The sequence below is a fragment of the Aythya fuligula genome, chromosome 31 (assembly GCF_009819795.1).
Source record: "Aythya fuligula isolate bAytFul2 chromosome 31, bAytFul2.pri, whole genome shotgun sequence".
Taxonomy (NCBI): domain Eukaryota; kingdom Metazoa; phylum Chordata; class Aves; order Anseriformes; family Anatidae; genus Aythya; species Aythya fuligula.
The window spans coordinates 310,747-333,106 of record NC_045589.1 but is presented as its reverse complement, the minus strand read 5'-3'; the positions used below and the strand labels follow the sequence as shown (position 1 = coordinate 333,106).

At 50.8% G+C, this 22,360-nt stretch overlaps 1 protein-coding gene across 1 annotated transcript in view; it reads left to right on the top strand.

Moving 5' to 3' along the window:
- The window catches only part of LOC116500129 (antigen WC1.1-like), a 269,452-nt gene extending 247,163 nt beyond the window's left edge, over window positions 1-22,289 (top strand). The window contains exons 18-20 of the mRNA XM_032205043.1: window positions 20,204-20,518; window positions 21,389-21,697; window positions 21,928-22,289. Of these exons, the coding sequence (XP_032060934.1) occupies window positions 20,204-20,518; window positions 21,389-21,697; window positions 21,928-22,289 (986 nt within the window). The remainder of the gene's footprint in view (window positions 1-20,203; window positions 20,519-21,388; window positions 21,698-21,927) is intronic.
- The last annotated feature ends 71 nt before the right edge of the window (window positions 22,290-22,360 follow it).

Sequence of the window (22,360 nt, the reverse complement as noted above, 5' to 3'; positions counted from 1 at the left end):
AGATCTGCACATAGGACAGCACAAGGAAAACAAAACACACAAAAAATAAACAGGCACATACCACAAGAAGCTGAACTTCTCTTAGGTAGGTGTCTGAGCAGGAGAACTTGAGGATCTGGGGAATTTCACAGAAGAACTGGTCCAGGGCATTGCCTTGGCAGAATGATAGGGAAAAGGTATTAGCAGTATGCAGGACAGCATTGAGAAAGCCACTGCCCCAGACAGCTGCTATCATGTTGACACAAGTTCTGCTGTCCATTATTGTCCTGTAGTGCAGGGGTTTGCAGATGGCAATGTAGCGGTCATAGGCCATGATGATGAGAAGAGAAAACTCTGCTGTGACAAAGACAACAAACATAAAGACCTGGGTGGAACAACCTGCATAGGAAATGGCCGTGGTGTCCCAGAGGAAATTGGCCATGGCTTTGGGAACAGTGGTGGAGATGCAGCCCAGGTCGAGGAGGGCAAGGTTGAGGAGGAAGAAGTACATGGGAGTGTGGAGGTGGTGGTTGCAGGCTATGGCTGTGAGGATGAGGCCGTTGCCCAGGAGGGCAGCCAGGTAGATGCCCAGGAAGAGCCCGAAGTGCAGGAGCTGCAGCTCGTGTGTGTCTGCGAATGGCAGGAGGAGGAACTCTGTGGGGACGGTGCTGTTGGACATTTGCTGTCTCTGGGACAAAAAAAAAAAAAAAAAAACAAAAAAAAAAAAACAAAACAAAACAAAATAAAAACCAACCAAACCAAAAACAAACAAACAAAAACAAGCAAACAAACAAAGAAAAACAGAGACGAGTTACCGAAACTTCTCTGAAAAAAATCCCCTGCTTCTTTCACAGAAATCACCATTCTCTGAGCTTGCATTTCAGCTATGGAAGTGACACTGCAGGGCAGGTACTCTTAGCCTCATCATGGTGTATCACCTTGCAAGACACAGGCTCCTCTCTTCTTCTGGAGGTCCAGCTGAGGAGGAGGTGGCTCATGCCCTAAAGCCCCTGAGGGCAGAGGCTGTGCTGGGTGGCAGAGGAGAGCAGGGGGTTGTGCAGAGAAGGTGCCTGCACTGCAGGCCTGTCAGGGAGTACCTGAATCCCCCCTCCCTTGGTGTTTCAGGCAGCAGCTCCCTCTCGCTCCCTGCCCAGGTCTCTGCTACCTGGAGCTGTCCCTGCTGGCATCTCCTTCCCTGTCCCCACATCTCCTCCCTGTCATTGCTATCAGACCCCGTCCCACCCACTGTGTGCTCAGCTCTGCCTGCAGACACCTGCAGGCAGATTTTCAGGGACAACTCCCTGTGTTTACTGGGAGTTTTTCTATTGTAAAAAGAGGTAACAAGAACTGGGGTCTCAGTGCCTTCATAGTAATGTAGAAATAAACTCCCATTTCCCAAGGCCACCCAGCAAAGCAAGAGGAGAAATATCAAAGCACACAATGCTTCTCTTCAAGAATACCTTGCTCTGATTTTTCTCTCATGGAGTCTACTCTGAAGTGCCCTGGAAGTGCTGTGGTGCCATGAGCAGGCTGCCCCAGGCAGCAGCCTCCAGCCAGCAGCAGGATCCTGTCCTGCCAGGGGGCTCCTTCCACACACAGCTTCTCCCCACAGCACCCTGGGCAGGCTGAGTGCTGAGCCTGGCAGGCAGCAGAGGCCCTGCCTCAGTGCACAGCCCCTGGGGCACAGCAGGGACCCTGCTCTGCACCACAGCCCTGGACACCCCTGCCTGCACCCTGGCTGCACAGCCTGCAGCCAGCCCTTTAAGAACGAACCCTCATGTCCTGTCCCTCTGAGAGCTGTGGCAGGGAATCCCTGCTTTGGACCTTGTTATTCTCATCTATTTCAAAGAAGCTCTGAGAGTCGCCCTGAAAGCTCCACAGGCTGTGGGATTTGCCAGCAAATCTGGAGATGGCACCAGGAACAACAGTTGTGCTGCCCTGCAACCAGAGACTTACCCTGTTCAGGGCTGTGAAGATTTCTCCCGCAGTGAGCTCTCAGCATCCCCCCTCCACACTGCCTTTAACATCTCCCTCCCTTCTCTCAGCCACCTTTGTCCCCTGCAGGCAGTGCCCCCAGCCCTGCTGCGTTGTGCAGAGGAGCTGCTCCTGGGCAGAGCTGTCTCTCTGCAGCGCTGCCCGCTTGCCAGGAGCTTCCTTTGGGCCCAGGAGCCCGGCCCAGCTCAGCAGCACAGGGAGCTCTTGACAAGTCCCTGTGCCTCCAGGGGAATCCAGCCTGAAACAGACTGAAACATTCACTAATATTTTTTCCCTCCACTGAGGAAGGAAACTCTTTTCCAGCACTATCGTACCTCATATCTGAAAAAGTATTAGTTCTGTGAGTGACCTTTCTCTGCAGAGCTGCTCTCAATGATTTCTTCTCCCAGTCTGTACTCATGGCTGAGATTGCCCTGGTCCAGGTGCAGAATCTTGCATTTGGACTTGTTGAACATCATTATGTTAACATTGGGCCCACTTCTCAAGCTTGTCCAGGTCCCTTTGAGTGGCTTCTCTTCCTTCTGTTCAATCAGCTGCACTCTCAGCTTGATGTCATCTGCAAACTTGCTGATGGTGCACTCAATCCCACTGTCCATTTCATTGATAAAGATTTTCCATAGTCCCAGTCCCTGGAGAGACCCCCGAGGTAAACCTCTCTTCACCTGCCTCCAACTTGGAGATGGAGTTAAATGACCTCCACTCTCTTGGTGTGACCTTCAAGCCAATTCCTTACCCACTGAGCGGTCCAACACTCAAGCAATTCAAGAAACTCCTAGAGCATGTTGAGGATAAGTTTCTGGTCCAGACATTTGGACCGATTTGGAGACCAGGATGTCATGTGGGACCATGTCAAATGCCTTACAGAAGTCCATGGCATCAGTCAGTCTTCCCTTGTCAACTGATGCAGTCAGTTCATTATAGAAAATCAGCAGATTGGTCAGGCACAATTTACCTTTAGTGAAGCCATTCTGGCTGTCTTGGATCACGTCTTTCTTTCTCTTTTTCTTGCACCTGCCTTGATATTGCTTCCAGGAGGATCTTTCCCAAGATCTTGTCAGGCACAGAGGTGGGGCTCATCAGTCTGTAGTTCCCAGTGTATTTTTTCTACCATTTTTAAAAATGGGAATGATGTTTCCCTTTTTCCAGTCACCTGACTGCCAGACCTTTTTAAATATGATGGAAAGAATCTTGGCCACTGCATCAGCCAGTTCCTTCAGGACCCTGGGGTGCAAGTCATCAGGCCCCATAGACTTGTATGTCTTTACTTTCATCAGGTGGTCTCAAACTCGCTCTTCACTTACAGCGGGTGAGACTTGACTCCCTCAGCCTCCATTTACAGGTTCAAGGAAACAAAAGTTCAGACTCGGGAAGCCTGACTGGCAGTGAAGACCAAGGCAAAGATATTGTTGAGTACCTCAACCTTCTCCATATCTGCTATTACCAGTTCACCCTTCTCATCCATCAGAAGGGACAGACTTTCCTTCACCTTTCTTTTCTGGACAATGTACCTCTAGAATCCCTTCCTGTTATTCTTTGCATCCCTTGCCAAGTTCAGTTCTATCTGTGCCTTGGCTTTCCTGATCCCATCCCTGTATATCCGGACTGCATCCCTGTACTCTTCCCTGGCCACGTGTCTCCATTTCCACTGCCTGTACATTTCCTTCTTATGCCTCAGTTTGACCATCAGGTCCTTGCTGAGCTGCCCCAGTTGTCTGCCCTCCCTGTCCACTTTCTTATGCAGGAGGATGGAGAGTTTCTAAGCTCTAAGGATAACATTCTTAAAGAGTTGCCAGCTCTGTTCAGCTTCTTTGTCCCGAGGGACAGTATTCCAGGGGATCTCGTCCACAAGGTCTTTAAGTAGCTTGAGGTTGGCTCTTCAGAAGTTCAGGGTCCTGACTTTGTTCTTCGCTAGGCCCACATTCCTTGAGATCACAAACTCAACGAGGACTTTGTCACTGCAGCCCAGACTGCCTCCAATCTTAACCTCTTTAATGAGTTTGTCAGCACTAGTGAGCACTGGTGCCAGTAACACTTCTCTAGTTGCTCTGTATACCTGGACTGGGAACTTGTCCTCAATGCTCTCTAAGTGTCTCCTGAATTGCTTACAGCATGTTTCATAGCTTTTCCATCAGACACCCAAGTAGTTGAATTCCCCCATCAGGATGAGAGCACGCGAGCATGGCACTTCTTGTAGTTGAAGCATGAAGGCCTCATCCACAAGCTCTTCTTGATCAGGTAACCTGGAGAAGACCCCAATCACAAGGTGTCTTTTATTGGTGCAGTCTTTAACTTTTGCCTACAAGCTCTCGACCTGTCCATGGTTGTTTCTCAGAGGCATCTCTTTGCAATCAATCCTTTCCCTAACATACAGGGCAATACTCCCTCCCCTTCTTCGCTGTCTCTCTCTTCTGAAGAGCTTGTAACCCTCAGTGCTTCCAGTTGTGTGAACCGTCCCACCACATTTCCATGAGAGCAGTTAGGTCATATTTGTCTAATTGCATCATGGTTTCCTTCAGCGACCATGAGATGGTGGAGCTGATTCAGAGGGGAGGGTAGTATAGCTCACAAATAGCAAGCTCAAAATCTTGGCTGTCGGGAGAGCCGTCTTTGGCCTCCTCACCTATCTGCATGGAAGAATCCTGTGAGTTTAGGAAAGCTATAACCTACCTGTAATTGAACTTGGCCAAGGATTTCAAAGGCAGTAAGAAGGGCTTCTGAAAGTATATAGGTGGCAAAAGGAAGGCTCCAGAAAATGTGGACCCACTGCTAAATGAGGCACAATACCAGTTGAAATGAGACAGGGAAAAAGTTGAGGTACTGAATTCCTTCTTCACCTCAGTCATTACTGGCAAGACTGACCTTCAGAAATCCCAGGTCACAGAGAACGTAGGAAGGTCTGGGGCATGGGCACTTGGAGGGAGTGGATCAGGTCAGGACATACTTGACAAAATGGGATATATACAAGTCTATGGATTGCCTGACAAATCTGTGATATCTGACAAATCGTCTGGACTTCTACAAAAGGGTTACAGAACTGGCGAATAGAGGAAGGACTAACATCATCTACCTGGAACTGTGGAAATCATTTGATGCTGTCCCCCATGATATCCTTGTCTCTAAATTGGACAATGATTTGACGAGTGGACCACTCAGTGGGTAAGGCATTGGCTGGATAGTTGCATTCAAAGAGTTGCAGTCAATGGCTCAATGTCCAAGTGGAGATCAGTAACGAGTGGTGTTCCTCACAGGTCAGTATTGGACTGGCACTGTTTAACATCTTTGTTGGTGACATGGCCAGTGGGATCAAATGCACCTTCAGCAAGTTTGTTTATGACAGCAAGCTATGTGGAGAAGTCAACATGCTGGAGGGAAGGGAAGCCATCCAGAAGGACTTTGACAGACTTGAGAGGTGGACCTGTGTGAACCTCATGAAGTTCAGCCAGGCCAAGTGCAAGGTCCTGAATCTGGACTGGGGCAATCCCAAACATATTTACAAGCTGGGTAGAGAATGGATCGAAAGTAGCCCTGAGGAGAAGGACATGGGGGTGCTGGTGGATGAGAAGCTCAACATGAGCCAGCAATGTGTGCCTGCAGCACAGAAAAACAACATTATCCTGGGCTACATCAAAGAAAGCATGGCCAGCAGCTGAAGGAAGGTGATTCTCCCCCTCTGCTCTGCTTTTGTGAGAATTCACTTGGGGTCCTGCATTCATCTCTGGGGTCCCCAGCACAAGAAGGACATGGAAGTATTAGAATGAGTGCAGAGGAGGGACACAAAGATGATTAAGGGTCTCAAGCACCTCTCCTATTGGAGAGGAGAGCTGGGAGGGAGTTGGGGTTGTTCAGCCTGGAGGAGAGAGGGCTCCAGGGTGACTGTATAGCAGCCCTCCAATACCTAAAGGAAGCCTACAAAAAGCTGGGAAGGGACTCCTTGTCAGGGAGTATAGTGACAGGAGAAGGACTAATGGTTTTAACCTAAAGAAAGGGAGGATTCAATTAGATTTAAGGAGGAAATGTTTTGCTCTGAGGAGGGTGAAGCACTGGAACAGATTGCCCAGAGAAGTTGTGGATGCCTCATCCCTGGAATTGGTCAAGACCAGATTGGATGGGGCTTTGAGCAACCTGATCTAGTGGAAGGTGTCCCTACCCATGGCAGGGGGGTTGTAATTGGATGATGTATAAAATCCCTTCCAAGCCAAACCATTCTAAGATTCTGTGATTCTATTGGACCAGATGGGATTCACCCATGAGAGTGGAAGGAGCTGGCTGATGTCCTTGCAAGGCCACCCTTGGTCATCTTGGATCAATCCTGGTGACTAGCAGAAGTGCCCCAAAACTGGAGGAAAGCAAATGTCCATCTTTGCTGCAAGAATGACAAGGGGGAGGGCCCAGGGAAGTGCAGGCTGCTTAGGCTCCACTCCATCCCAGGAAAGGTGATGGAGCAGCTCATCCTGGAACCCTATTCCAGGCACAGGAGCAACAATAGTATCATCATGAGCAGTTGGGATATCTTCATGTAGGGGAAGTCACTCTTGACCAACTGGGACATGAAATGCACCTGAGGAAATAACAGGCCTGGCAGAAGAGGGCAGAGCAGTGGATATCGATACACTTTGACTTCAGTAAAGTTGCGTGGTGGATTAAACCTGGTAGGCAGCTAAGCACCACAGGTCTACGAGCTCATTCCTCCTACCTAGTGGGGTGTTTTGAAAAGAACTGAAGGTAAAAGTGAAAAAAAAAAAAAAAAAAAGTGGGCTGAAATAAAGACAGTTTAACAGCTAGATGTGCACACAAGCAACGACAACAGCAAAACAACCAACCAACAAACAAACAAAAAACAGAACTTATTATTTTATTATTCACCATTTGCCATTGACAGGCAGATGTTTAGCCATTTGCAATGTTCCTCATACCACCAATAAAAGACAAAAACAGATTTTGCTAGTGTTGCTTAAATAGTTAAATAAATGCCTATCTTGTTATTCATGTCTCAGCTCACCTCAGTAGACAAATGGACTTAGTAGAGCAGGACCAGAGGAGAACCACAAAAATGATCTAGAGCACGTCTGCTAAGAGAGGAGACTGGGAGAACTATGATGATGATGATGATGATGACGACGACTATCATCATTATCATTATCATTATTATTTACTGGAAAAGAGAAGGCTTTGGGGAGACCTTACAGCAACCTTCCTGTACATAAAGGGAGCCTACAGGAAACCTGGGGAAGGACTCATTACCAGGGAATGTAGTGACAGGACAAGGGGCAATGGCTTTCAAGTAAAAAAGGGTAGATTTAGATTAAATATTAGATACTCACATATCGATGAACCATGTCTGCACAGCATCAAGGGTTTCCGTTTCTCATCCTGCCCCCAATGAGATGTAGGTTGGGGGTGTGCAAAACATCATGAAGTTTCCATCCTGGGCTGCATCAAAAGAGGAATGGCCAGCAGACCGAGTAAGGTGACTATCCCCTTCTACTCTGCCCTCGTGAGGTCCCACCTGGAGTACTGTGTTCAGGTTTGGGGACCCCAGCACAAGAAAGATGTGGACCTGTTAGAGCAAGTTCAGAGGAGGGCCACAAAGATGATCAGAGGGTTGGAGCTCCTCTCCTATGAAAAAAGGCTGAGAGAGCTGGGGATGTTCAGTCTGGACAAGAGAAGGCTCTGAGGAGATCTCATTGTGTCCTTTCAGTTCTTAAAGGGCTCTTAAAAAAGGATGGAGATGGACTCTTTACTCGAGTTGATAATGATAGGACAAGGGGAAAAGTCTTCAAGTAACTGAGGATAGATTTAGACTAGACGTTAAGAGGAAATTCTTGACTGCATAGATAGTGAGTCACTGGAAGAGGTTGTGCAAAGAAACTATGGATCCCCCATCCCTGGAGGTGTTCAAGGCCAAACTGGAGAAGGCCCTGGGCAACCTGATCTAGTTGGTGGCATGCCTGCTTAAGGCACGTACATCGGAGCAAGAAGATCTTTTAGGTTCCATTCAACCTAAGCCATTTTATGATTCTTTGACACAGCAAGGACAACTAACTGAAGCACTCCCTGCAGCCCACTACACCGCTAACAAAAGTATGCCATGCACAAGAAGGGCACCTCCAGTGAAGGCAGCCTGAGAAAGTTAGGATTGCTTAGCCTCGAGAAGACTCCAGTAGACATTATGGTGGCCTTCCAATACACAAATGGGGTTTAGCCAAGTCTGTAGTGATTAGAACAGAATAGTTCCGTTGGAAGGGACCTTCAAAGGTCATCTAGTCCAACTTCCTCTTAAGGGTTAAACAAAAATTAGAGACTATGTATGAGGGTATTGTCCAAATGCCTCTTGAGCACTGACAGACACGGGGCATGAACCAGGTCTCTAGGAAGCCTGTTCCAGTGTTTGACCACCCTCACAGTACAGAAAATTTTCCTAATGCCCCATCTGAACGTCCCCTGGTACATCTATGTACCATTCCCACATGTTGTGTGATCAGTTACAAGAGAGAAAAGATCATCCCCTCCTTCAACACTTTCCCCCCCTCAGGAAGTTGTTGAGAGCAATGAGGTCAGTCCTCAGCCTTCTTTTCTCCAGACTAGATGGCCAAAGGGTCCTCAGGCTGTCCTCACAGGACATGTATTTTACCAGCATTTCCCCTTTTCCCTTGGTTTCCCAACTGACAAGGTCCCTCATCAGATACCCTGACCGCAAGAAGTGTTTTCTCTCTCTCCCATGTTCTCACCAGCCAGTGTGACTGACCATGTTTGGTTCCCTTCACTGCCTTCTTTATCACTTGTTGGTCATGTTTGTGTCTCTGGATGTGTTGTGCTTTATCCCCAGGAGGTAACCAAGCTCCCCACAGACACTCTCGCCCTCACCCTCCTTAGCAGAACAGATTGAGAAAAATAGGAGAGAGCTGGAAAGACCCTTTTTCAGGGAGTGTAGTGCTAAGACAACAAGTTTTAAATTAAAAGAGAGTAGATTTAGATCAGATCTAAGGAAGAAATTATTCACACAAAGGGTGGTGAGACACTGGAAAAAATTACACAAAGAAGTTGTAGATGCCCTCTCCCTGTTAGTGTTCAACATAAAGGTGGATGAGAGCTTGAAAAACCCGATCTCGTGGGATTAGCCCCTATCCATGAAAAGGGGGCTGGAACTAGATGGTCTTTAATGTCCTTAACCCAAAGCATTCTATGGTTCTTAGATCCTGGAGGCCTACAATTCATAGAATCATAGAACCATTAAGGTTGGAAAAGACCTCCAAATCAACCGTCACCCAACCATCGATATTACACTCTAAACAGTGTCCCAGGCATGAAGCTTTCCTTAAACATCCCTATAGAAGGTGACTTCACCACGTCCCTGAAGAACCTGTTCCAAAGCCTAACCAAACTGGCCAAAGATCAGGGTGGACGGAACCTTGAGCAACCTGGCCTAGGAGAAGTTTCCCTGCCCATGGCAGGGGGGTTGAGACTAGATGGTCTTTAAGGTCCATTGAGACCCAAAGGATTCTAGCATACAATGATCCTGCAGGCCAGCAATTGGTTGTGTAGCTTATGTACACAGAGGGATTTCAGTTTATGTCAAAAAATTTCCCACTTAATATCAACAAATATTTGGAAGAGATGGGATGCAGCCTCCCTGTCACTTTGTGGGTGTCTGATCTCATAATGGGACAAGAAAAGAGTACTCTCACGCCAAACTCTTCTTTCAAATTAGGGGAAAACACACTACTGGAAATAAGTGACCATCCCCAGCTGAGAGAAAAAAATCAGTGATTGCATCAGCCTGTTTCAAAGTTGATTCCTCTGGAGGTCCAAGGACTTGTCAAGAGCTCCCTGTGCTGCTGAGCTGGGCCGGGCTCCTGAGTCCAAGGGGAGCTCCTGGCAAGCAGGCAGCGAGAAAGAGAGAGAGCTCTGCCCAGGAGCAGCTCCTCTGCACAGTGCAGCAGGGCTGGGGACACTGCCTGCAGGGGACAAGGATGGCTGAGAGAAGGGAGGGAGATTTTAAAGGCAGTGTGGAGGAGGGATGCTGAGAGCTCACCGTGGAATAAATCTTCACAGCCCTGAACAGGGTAAGTCTGTGGCTGCAGGGCAATGCAGCTGTTGTTCCTGGTGCCATCTCCAGATTTGCTGACATTTCCCACAGCCTATGGGATCTTTCTGAAGGACTCTATTGTCTCTACTGTATAAATGACATACTCCAGAGCAGGGTTAACCAGGCACAGCTGTCAGAGGGACAGGACATGGGGGTTCATTCATATGGGGCTGGCTGCAGGCTGTGCAGCTGGGGTGCAGGCAGGGGTGGCCAGGGCTGTGGTGCAGAGCAGGGTCCCTGCTGTGCCCCAGGGGCTGTGTGCTGGGGCAGGGCCTCTGCTGCCTGCCAGGCTCAGCACTCAGCTTGCCTGGGAAGCTGCCCAGGGTGCTGCGGGAAGAAGCTGCATGTGGAAAGAGGCCCCTGGGCAGGGAAGGGCATGGCAGGGTCCTGCTGGTGCCTTCAGACTTCTGCCTGGGTTAGGCAGCTCACAGCTCCATGGCACCCCCAGACCATGTCAGAGCGGACTCTTAAAAGGAAGGTCAAGTCTGAGGCTTTCCTGAAGCTGTGCTTTCACCTCTCTTTGGTTCATCAGGATGGGAATTGAAACAGAGCTGTACAGAGTAGAGATTTCATGTCACCCCAGATTTTATGAGGAACCTCAGAAAGAGCATTCAGTACCGAGAATCCTTCATAACGCAGCAGCACCACCTTCCCAGTTTCATCAGGGCTTTTGTGACCTGCTGTTCAGCACATGCACACAGTGAGAGGGTGCAGGGCAGAGCTGAGCACAGCAGATGGGATGGGTTCTGGGAGCACTGGCAGGGCACAGATGTGGCGACAGAGAAGCAGCTCCTGGCAGGAACGGCTGCAGGCAGCAGAGATCAGCAGGGAAAGAGGGAACTGCAAAGGGAAACCCTGCTGCAGAGGACATAGAGGCAGCTCCTGCCATCCTCTGCAATGCAGGTTCCGTCCCTGAGCAACCCCCCTCAGCTCTCCTCTCCAACCCAGCAGAGCCGCTGCCCTCTGGGCTGGGGGGTCCTGGGTAGCAGCTGCCTCCTGTGTAGTCAGAGCCCCAGAAGAAGGCAGATCTTCCTTTCCTGTTATGTGCCCTGTCCCAGTGCTCAGCAATGGGCTGAGAGCCACTGCTCTGCCATGGTGCTGCCTGGCAGGCAGCAGGCATGGCTTGGCAGGGCGACCCCTTTCTGCTTGCTCATCTGTCTCTCCCCTCTCTTGGTCATGCTGCTTGTCCTTTTCCCTCCACCTGTTTCAGTCTTTCTCTTAAGCTGGGGCTCTTGGGTGTGTCAGCTCCTTGGAGTGGTGGGGAGGGGTTCAGCTGAGGATCAGACACTGGTGCTCAGCATCCTGCAGAGGAGGTGTCTGGAGGAGAACAAGGTGCCAAAGGGCCCTTCTAACCTGTGGAGCTCCTGGCAGGGCAGTCAAGAGGACTGAGAAATGATCTGGCTCTGCCTTCGCAAGTACTGATCCTTAGGGCACTTCACATCGGCCCGAAGACAAGGATGGTTACCCCTTTGAGAACATTGCACAGGTGTAGTGGGAGAAGCTAAGCCCTATGGAATGGCATCAGTATGACCTCGTGTCACAGCCCATCTTCTGAAGAATGAGCATGAAGCTACTGCACAGCCTCTCTGTACGATGGGTACAATTCACCAAGGGCACACAGCACAGTGACAGTGCTGTTTCCTCCATCCTGCCCTCTCCAGTTCTCACGCCTGGAGAGAAAGAGCAGAGGACAGGCTGAGGTGAGAACAGGCTTTGTCTCAGTGGTTACTGGCTCCGTCACTTGGCCACTGAAGAAGGTAAAGAGGAAGGACTCTATGGCTACCTGAAAGGAAGTTGTGGGGTGCTGAGGGTCAGCCTCTTCGCGCAGATAACCAGCAGTAGGACGAGGGGGAATTGCCTCAAGTTGCACCAGAGGAAGTTGGAAATTAGGAGCAATGTTTTTCCCAGAAAGAGTGTTCAGGCATGGGAATGGCTTGCCAGGGAGGTGTTGGAGTCACCGTCCCTGGGGGTGTTTAATGAAAGCTTGGACGTAATACTTAAGGCCATAGTTTAGTGGGCGATATTGGTGATAGGAGAATGGTTGGGCCAGATGATGTTGGAGGTTTTTCCCAACCTTAACGATTCTATGATTGTAAGTGGAAGAATCCCTCCAAGTGATCTTGTCTCAGAGGCAGATGGCCATGGGTGCCAACATAAATGCTGAATGCTGGCCTTGGAGATTAGTCCCACATGGACAAAGCTACAAATTCCCTTCTCAAATCTCAGGCCATCCACCAACAGGAATCTCCCCAGAAGTGGGGGGCTTTCTGTGAGGAAGCCTCCAGGTTCCTCACAGTGCACTCAACCAACAGAGAGCAGATTGCCAGCTGGGTAGCTGTAACTATACCATCCTGAGATGGGGAGAATGAAAGTGCGTGTGCAAAGGGTCCGTGAGAAATGAAGTGGGTTTTGCTCAAAAACCCTGTCCTAATTGTCTACGTCTTTTCCAACATGGATAGCCAACCATGTCCAGAGGCAGAAAATGTCCAACAGCAGCTTCTCCACAGAATTCCTCCTCCTGCCGTTCTCAGACACGCGTGAGCTGCAGTTCCTGCATTTTGGGCTCTTCCTGGGCATCTACCTGGCTGCCCTTCTGGGCAACGGCCTCATCCTCACAGCCGTAGCCTGCGACCACTGCCTCCACACCCCCATGTACTTCTTCCTCTTCAACCTCTCTCTCATTGACCTGGGCACTATTACCACCACTGTTCCCAAAGCCATGGCCAATTCCCTCTGGGACACCAGGGCCATTTCCTATGCAGGTTGTGCTACCCAGCTTTTTATGTTTGCCGTCTTCCTCACAGCAGAGTTTTCTCTCCTTACCATCATGGCCTATGACCGCTACATTGCCATCTGCAAACCCCTGCACTATGGGACAATAATGGACAGCAGAACTTGTGTCAACATGGCAGCAGCTGCCTGGGGCAGTGGTGTTCTCAACGCTGTCCTGCACACTGCCAATACCTTTTCCCTCCCTCTCTGCCAAGGCAATGCCCTGGACCAATTCTTTTGTGAGATTCCCCAGATCCTCAAGCTAACCTGCACTGATGCCTACCTCCAGGAAATTGGGCTTCTTGTGGTTAGTGCTGTTTTAGCATCTGGCTGTTTTGTTTTCCTTGTGCTGTCCTATGTGCAGATCTTCAGGTCAGTGCTGAGGATCCCCTCACAACAGGGCCGGCACAAAGCCTTTTCCACGTGCCTCCCTCACCTGGCTGTTGTCTGCCTGTTTCTCAGCACTGCTATATTTACCTACCTGAAGCCCCCCTCCATCTCTTTGCCATCTCTCAACCTTTTGCTGGCAGTTCTGTACTCGGTGGTGCCTCCAGCGGTGAACCCCCTCATCTACAGCATGAAGAACAAGGAGCTCAAGGTTGCAGTTAGGAAACAAATATGTGGGATATTTTTCAATACTTATAAAGATCCCTTCACTCTCCAGTAATGAATCCTAGTACATCCCCTTCTAGGCTTACGTTTATAACTTCCCTTCCCTTCCCTTCCCTTCCCTTCCCTTCCCTTCCCTTCCCTTCCCTTCCCTTCCCTTCCCTTCCCTTCCCTTCCCTTCCCTTCCCTTCCCTTCCCTTCCCTTCCCTTCCCTTCCCTTCCCTTCCCTTCCCTTCCCTTCCCTTCCCTTCCCTTCCCTTCCCTTCCCTTCCCTTCCCTTCCCTTCCCTTCCCTTCCCTTCCCTTCCCTTCCCTTCCCTTCCCTTCCCTTCCCTTCCCTTCTTTCCTTTTCATTGTCATTATGACTGTTTGCATTCATTACATTCCTACATAAATATTTTAATTCCCCCCATTACTATGAATGAATTAAACTGTTCTGTCTCATATGGAGGCTGTATAAATGTGCAACAACACTTTAAGTGAGTCAGTGAAGACTTTTTCATAGCATCTGTGTAATAAAATGCAATCACACAAGTTCAATGCAAGGCCCCGCACACCACAGCCCCCTCGCTTTGCAGAGCAGCACTGCCAGCTCAGTGGCTATGGGCATCATGGGCAGGGTCTGCAGGAATGACTGCTCAGGCCAACCCAGATGTGCTGGGCTGGGGCAAGGCTGTGTGGGACATGGGATGTCCTGGGAGCAGAGCAGTGTGCTGAGTGTGTGCAGTGGTGCTGCCTGAGGAGCTCCAGGGCCAAGTTGGGGTGGGGGGAAGTGTCAGAGCATCTCCTGCAGCAAGGACACTGCCACTGACCTCATCTGCTTCATGGGCTGGGCTGGGAAGAGGCCTCTTGAGCACAACAGCTCCTTGTAGCCCTGTGGATGCTGGCTGTGAGGTCACTTCTGTCCCAGCACATGGCTGGCCAACAGCAGGGAGGCAGAGCCTCTGAGGTGACAAAGGCCCTCAGAAAGCTGCCCCCAACAGGGTGATGTATCTTGTGAGGACAGGGGAAAGCTGGGTGAATAAAGGTGGGAAATCTCATGGAGACAAGAGGGGCTTGGCTAACAGAAAGGAAAGATCTGGAAGAGGTGAGAGGGGATCAGATAAGGCTGTGAGCTGCAACACTTACTAGGAAAACATCCAGGTCAAGCCCTGGCAATATTTCTAAGCAGTAACCATAAGCCCTACCCCTACATCTAAATGCTATCCCTCTCTCTGCAAGGAATCCACTACTCTTACTCCTACCCTCAAACCTCACCTGGCGTGGGTTAGCAAATCCTAAATCCATAAGGCCTTACCATACACTCTTAGCTCAATTCTCACCCTATTCCTCAGCCTTTCATCCTTAGCACTGAACTCCATGACATGATTCCTCAACAGAGCCCTGAAGAAAATCCCAACAAATAACATAGTCTCTACACTAGACACAGACTAGAAACCAAAGCAGTAAACACAGGCCTCCCTCTAATACTCTGCCCGACTACTAACCCTGGAAGTCAAGATCTAATCCCTAAACCTTAACCTGAACACCTAAGCCCCAAATCCTGCATTCCTGTGGTCTAGTCACCTAACTGAAGGAGTTCGGCCTCATGAGGCTGGGCAGAGCTTGAGAGGTCCTGCAGCAATTGCTTGGTCTTGGAGGAGGCAGGTGAGATGATATGGATGTGGTCAGGTCACAGAACTCAAGGAGGAGATGGGTGGGGATGTTCTGCTGAGATCAGCTGTGATTCAGGGTCTGAGGAGGCAACAGGAAGCCCATGGCTGTAAAGGTTGGTGTCGGGGCACATTTTCAAAACTTGTTTAACTATTACTTGAATTCTACAGGCTGGAAATACTGCACTGAGCACTTTGGGGATCTTTCCAGCTCAGAGCAGGTTTAGCACATGCCCTGAGCCAAGCTACAGTATCTCTGCAGAGACCCCTTGGTCCTGGAACGTCCAAGGTGTGTGTCACCCAATGTGTCCTGTAGGGAAATGCACAGGTGTGCAGAGGTGGCCTGTGGTAGTGCAGTCCCTGTTGCTCTGGGATGTGTGTGGGTGTGTTGGGTTTGGTACAAACACCTGGGCTGGTTTCTAACCTCCCACCTAAGCACAAGTGAGGAATAGCTCAACCCCTGCCAAAACCCTCCTTGTTTTATCTCATCCATGGAGGGCAGAGCCAAAAAAACTCAGAGCAGTTCTCCCAGGGTTTGCCTCTGCTAGAAGGCCTTGATGTGCCTTGCCATTGCCAGCTCATGGGTCTGCTGCTGCTTGTCTGGGCTCTGATTTTACTTTGCGGGTGGGAGGTTGTATTGGACATACATGGAAAGGGTTTTGTAGCAGGGACAGCTGCAGGGCTGGTGTCTGTGAGGAGAGTCCAGAAGCTGCCCCTTCTTAGAGAAGAGCCACTTCCAGCTGGCTCCAAAGGGGACATGCTGCTGGCCAAACTCAGCCAATGAGTAATGCTGTTTGTACATCTGTGAGAGCTTTTTAAAGAAAGGGGTTGAAAATGACATGAGGGAATAGCTGGGAGAGAAGATGGAGAAACTGTGAGAGAAAACAACCCTGCAGACACCAAGGCCAGTGAAGAAAGAGGGTGAGGTGATGCTCCAGGTGTTGGAGAAGTTCTCCATGAGACCTGTGGTGCACCATGTTGGAGCAGATCTCCACACTGCAGCTGATGGAAGACCCCATGTGGGAGCAGGTGGATGTGGCCTGAAGGAGGCTGCAGCCCTTGGAGAGCCCCTGCAAGAGAAGACTCTGTGTCAGAACTGTGGAGAGGAGCCCAGCTCTAGACAGCCCCTCATGATAGGGACTTTCTTCTGAGGAGAAAATTATATCAGCCATTTGACAGATGCTGCATAGGCAAGGACACAACTCAGGATGGCATCACCCTTCAAGAAGGAATTACCTTTGGGATTCCCTCAAAGGATAGAATTCCTGTCTGTGTCACAGCTTGAGTCACTGCACTGTGAATGCTGACCGAGGTCCCACCATGACAGAAGCAACCTCATGCTTCCCCGCAGCCACTCCTCCAGTATTCCTAACTACCATTGACAATGCAGACTCAAGCAAACAGAGACAAAAGGGAATGCAAGAATGCCAGTGCTGTACAAACTCAACAACAATGATACATGCTAGCAAGTAACTGGAACATGAGCTGAGAACCAGCTCATCACAAGCACCAAATTCATGCTTAGTTGGTTTGAAAGGACTGAGAACAGGGCATCACAAAAAGCCTAATGGAAGGAGCTACATCTTCTCAGTGTGGACTCAGTAACAGCAGCCCTGCAGAATGACAACCCATCCGTCTGCCCATGGCTTGGACAGGTGTACAGTTTGCTGGTTGAAGAACTGTCTGGATGGCCATGCTCAAAGAGTCTGAGTGAAGAGAGATCAATCCAGTTGGTGGATGGTCGTGGGTGGCATTCCCCAGGCCTCTGTACTGGGTCCAGCTTTGTTTACTATTTTGATGGATGATCTGACTGAGAGGATCAAGTACACCCTTAGTACATTTGCAGATGACGACAAGTTAGTGGGGACAGTTGATCTTCTTGAGGAAGGAAAGCTTTTCAGAGGCATCTGGAAAGGCTAGATTGATGGACTGAGTCCAATCACATCACATTCAACAATGATTAAGTGCCAACTCCTGCACTTGGATCATATCAATCCTATGCAGCATAGGCTTGGGGAAGAGTGGCTGGACAGATGCCAACAGAAAAGCACCTGGCGATGTTGGTCAACAGCCAGCTGAGCATGAGCACCCACCCCCTGTCATGGGCAGGGACTCTGACATCTTCCAATAGATCATTTGTGCTTATGAGGTCACTGTCAGCTGAAGATCTGATAGGCCATGAGCAGGCCCATGGCAGGTGAATGTTCTTGCGATGCCAGTGGTGCCTGAGTAGCTGACAGGCCGAGAGCAAATATGGCCTGTGCTAGATGCTGCGAGGACCCTGGTGCCTGAGAAGCCAGGAGGCCAGGAATAAGCATATGGCTTGTGTAGGTCTGTGGGGAGGTCATTGGTGATCAAGTAGCTGATAGGTCAGGGCAAGGCCCATGCATTGTACCTGTGAGGTCACTGGTGCCTGAGGAGCTGGCAGGGCTGGAACACATCAAGAATTTGTGTAGGTGTTTGTGAGGTCATTGCTGTCTGAATAACGGCCAGGAACAGGCCCATGGCAAGTGAAGATGCTATGGCATCACCTGGAGCTGGGTTGAACCGAATTTTGAAATATCCTGCTCTGGAAATAATTGAAGATCAGTGAGACCAACTTCAGCCTTCAGACTAAAAATAAATTATATGTATCTAAAAAACTATAAAATATTTATATCAAAAATATAAAAAATATATGTATATATTTATAAATATACATATATTAAACACTATATGTATGATATTTATATAAACTCATAACATAATATTTAATACAATATAATATATATTATTTAAATAAAATAAAAATAAAAAATAGTTATATATTATATATTATTATATTATATAATATATAACAGATTATATAATTATATATGTAATATATAATATATAATTTATATTATATGTTGTATATTATATATTATTATATTATATAATATATAATAGATTAGAAAATTATATATATATTATATAATATATAATATATAATAACATAGCACAACATAACAAAAAATATAATGTATTATAATACAATATGATATGATATGATGTTATATATTAGTAAAATATATATTTTTATATGTGTTTATTATATATATATTTATTTAAAATTATATATATATATATATATATACATATATATATATACATATATATGAAACTGTACTTCTGAGAGCATTGTCCAACACTTCTTGGACTCTGCCAGGCTTGGAGCTGTGAGGAGGCTGGGAGGCACCGCAGGGCCATGCCTGGGCACGGGGCCAGGAGGAAACCACCGTCTTCCTGCCCGGGCGCCATGTCACGTGGGCTGCGGTTTGTGCACCTGCAGTGGCAGGCAGGCTCCAGCTCCCGACCCGCCGCGGGGAATAACGGCCCCTGGGTGACACGCTGAGAGCCAGGGAGACGCCTGAGGCTCTGGGCTGCAGCTCTGCTGCCAGGGCAGGCCCTGGACCAGCTCTGGCTGCTGCCGGGACCCCACAGGAGGCTCCCTGGGGAGGGACGGGACAGCCAGCGCTCCTGGCATGGGGCTCTGGCCCTGCCCAAGGACCTTTCCCAGCTGCTGCTGCCAGCACAGAGGGGGCTGTAGCAGGGGCAGGGGCTGGTCCCTTCCCAGCCTGACACAGCCCTGCTGCAGGACCAGTCCCGTGGATCACATGGCTCAGAGACGGCCGGACAATCGCACCTTGGGCTCTTGGATGCTACAGCTTAGGAGATGCTCCGTGCTCCCACAGCAGGCTGCAAGGGGTGTCAGAGCCATCTGCCCCCACACCCAGCCCTACCCCACGATCATCTCCCACCGCAGTGACGTGAGAGCCGCAGCGGAGCCGTCCCTCATATATGGTCATGAAGAGCGCTGGAGAAGTTCATTGGAGAGCTGGGCTGTGTCGGAGGGGAGATAAGTGCCGATAACTTCTAAAAAGGTGCCTGCTGCTTCGATTGGCTCCTCTTGCAGCTGGGACAGCATCTGCACAGATATATTGCCCTCACATCATCTCCATTTCCTTGTGGGTCCCCAGGAACTCCAGCAGCAGGGCCTTGCTGTCAGGACAGGAGCCTCAGGATGGGGACAGAGGGACTCCTGTCCCCTTGGGTGCTGTGGCTGTTCCTCTGGGTGCAGCCTTGCAGAGGTAAGTGGCACCTGCTTTCTTCAACAGATTGGGGCCAGTGGGCAGCTGTGCGGTCATTGGGATCCCTCTGGGAGTGGGGTTGCTTTGCAGGCACCACTGAAATGAGAGGCAGAAGGTGCTCGGTCCCTCATCCCTGTGTTTTAATCTGTGCCTGTCTGGGTGGGAGAGGGTAATCCATTTCCACAGCTCCCATGTATTTGGCAGACCATACCTGGATTCATTTCTAGAAACCTTGACCTTGGGTACCCTTTTGGGACCCCTTTTTTCCCGGCACTGTCACCCTGGGTCTGGAGGACTCCCAGACAGTGAGAGTGGCCCTCAGTGATCTCCAGGGCACAGCCAATGTCTGGGATGCCCCAGAGGGCTTGTGTGCTGTTCCCAGCCCCTGGGATCTGGGGAAATATGGACTCCAGGAGTGCAGGTTGTGTCCCAGTAACAGAAGCGGACTGGAGCATCTGCACCCAGAAGTGGTAGAGAGGTGTCCTTCCTGGGGCCCTGGCTAAGCACAGGGGCCAGTCTGACAACAGGGACGGAGAAGGGACGCAGTTTGTTGGTATCCTTGTGATCAACTCAGTGCCCTGTGGGCACCCTAGAGGTCCTGGGTAGGATAGTGTTTTTGGGAGGTGCCTGTGACAGGCAATGAGCAATGGAAGCTGCTCAGGGGCATGGGGCTGTTTGTGGGACACTGGACTGGGGAGGAGTGGGAGCCCTGAGGAGGGCTGGGGGCTGTGTGGGGGTGGGTGGGGGCAGGGGGCCACTGGGGTGGGAGGAGGTGTTGAGGGCTGTGGGGCAGCGAATGGCCCAGGAGGTCTAGAGCTGGGTACCCCCAGCCAGCATAGCCCATGGGGAGTGGAGAGACACCCTCACACACTACCCCAGGGACCGCACGTGGGGCAGGGCTCCCACCCTGGGACCTGTGACTCTTCTTGGGCAGGGGGCTCTCACAGACCCCCAGTATGGGGATTGAAGCTCTCCTGACCCTTCCTATGTTGGTGTTTGAAGGGGCTGCGGAGGTGAGGCTGGCGGATGGTGGCAGTCGCTGTGCTGGGAGAGTGGAGGTGAAACACCAGCATCAGTGGGGGACCGTGTGTGACGACTACTGGGACATCTTCGATGCTGCAGTGGTTTGTAGGCAGCTGGGCTGTGGGATTGCTCTTGAAGCGCTTCAGACAGCACAATTTGGGCCAGGATCTGGTTCCATTTGGATGGATGATGTTGAATGTATTGGCACTGAGTCTGCCCTGTCTGACTGCACCCACAGTGGGTGGGGTCAAGCAAACTGCTATCACGATGAGGACGCTGGAGTGATATGTTCAGGTAAGGATTGAACTTGTTCCCTATCTCTGGGACCAGGACAGTGAAAGGGACCTGGCTGTGACCTCAGGAAGCAACAAGTGGACACCAGAACATGGCTCTGTGTGTCACGTTGCACTCTGAGATGGGTCTGTCACTGCTGGTGTCCCTTGTCCCTGGGGAAAGCCCAGTGGGAGCACACCCAGCCTGGCCCTGAAGCTGGAGTAGCCAAGCCTGGGGAGGTGCCCAGGGACTGGAAAAGGAAAGCCTTCACCCTTCCCTAGTGTGCTGCCTGGTTCCCATCTTTCTCCTGCCGTTCACCCAGGCCCTGTCTGGCAGGCTGGTCCCTATGCCAGGGGAATCTAGAGCAGCTCCCCCAGCCACCAGCAGCCTCAGGGAAGGGCGTGCAATGGCCCAGGACTTTTGGGTTGTACCCCCAGCAGACAAGAGAACCTCAGCCAAAGCAGAGGGGCTACTCAGAGGGCAGGAGCACTGGGCTTGCACAGAGGAGCAGGGTGGCAGGCAGCACCTTGTTCCTGTCCCGAGGTCACCCCATGAGCGGTAACCTCTAGGGACATGGCCCCTCCAGGCCGTGCTGACCCACTGCCCAGCCTCTCCTGCCTACCCTGTGTGCCAGGGGCTGTGCCAGCACCTCCTGGCTCTCCTCAGTGCCTGCCCTCATACCGGGAGCTCGTGTCAGCCCAGGGCTGCGCTCTACCTGCTTTCCTGACCCATGTGTCAGGGGCCCTGACCTCTTTGTGCCATCAGCACCCACTGAGAGCTGCTGGGATGGCCGTGGGGCTCTGCATGCGGCCACCTCAGGGATGAGGTGGGAGGTGGGCACGGAAGTGCCAGAGGGCTCTGGGAACTCACAGGTCTCCTTGGTTGCTCCAGGATTTGTGCGGCTGGTCGGAGGGGACAGCCCCTGCTCAGGAAGTCTGGAGGTCCACGACAGGGACCAGTGGAAAGCTGTCTGTCACTCCTACTTTGGTGCCAAAGCTGCCGAGGTGGTGTGCAGGGAGCTGCAGTGTGGCACAGCCCTGTCTGTCCATGGGGCAGCTCAGCTGGGAGAAGGGGCCGGTCCTGTCTGGGACAGAGAGCTGCAGTGTGTGGGAAATGAATCCACCATCCTCTTCTGCCCCTGGGGGGCCTCCAAGGACAAGGCCTGCACCCACAGCAATGGCACTCATGTCATCTGCACACGTAAGGACTCGCGGTGGGATGATGGACAATGGGATTGTAGTGGGGGAAGGAGAGCAGGGTGGGCACTGGGCTGTGCTGGCTGGGGGACAGGTGGGGTGAGGTGGTGGTCTGCAGCCCCAAAATTAGAGTGCTGCAGGAGGAGAAAGGCACGCTGTCCCTTCGGCCTCTCCTGCAGATTCTGTAGGAGCAAGAGCACAAATGTGGCCTCTCTCACCATCCGTTGTCCCCAGAGTACACAGATTTCAGGCTGGTGAACGGCAGCACAGCGTGTGAGGGCAGGGTGGAGGTGGAGGTGCTGGGGACGTGGGGGACCCTCTGTGCCTCCCGCTGGGACCTCTCGGACGCCCACGTTCTCTGTCGGCACCTCGGCTGTGGCTTTGCTGAGTCCATTCCTGGAGGAGGGCATTTTGGGAGAGGAACCGGCCCCGTCTGGAGAGACTCGTTCCACTGTGACGGGACTGAAGCCCACGTGGGGCAGTGCCCGGTGACTGCCCTGGGGGCCTCGCCGTGCTCCCAGGAGAACGCTGCTGCTGTCATTTGCTCAGGTGAGTGCTGGGCAGTGCTGCAAAGTCCATTTGCCCCTGGACTGTGACACGGCCACACAAATTTGGGGACCCCATGGCAGCACCAGGCTGAATTTCTCCTCTCACCAGGCCCGGCTCA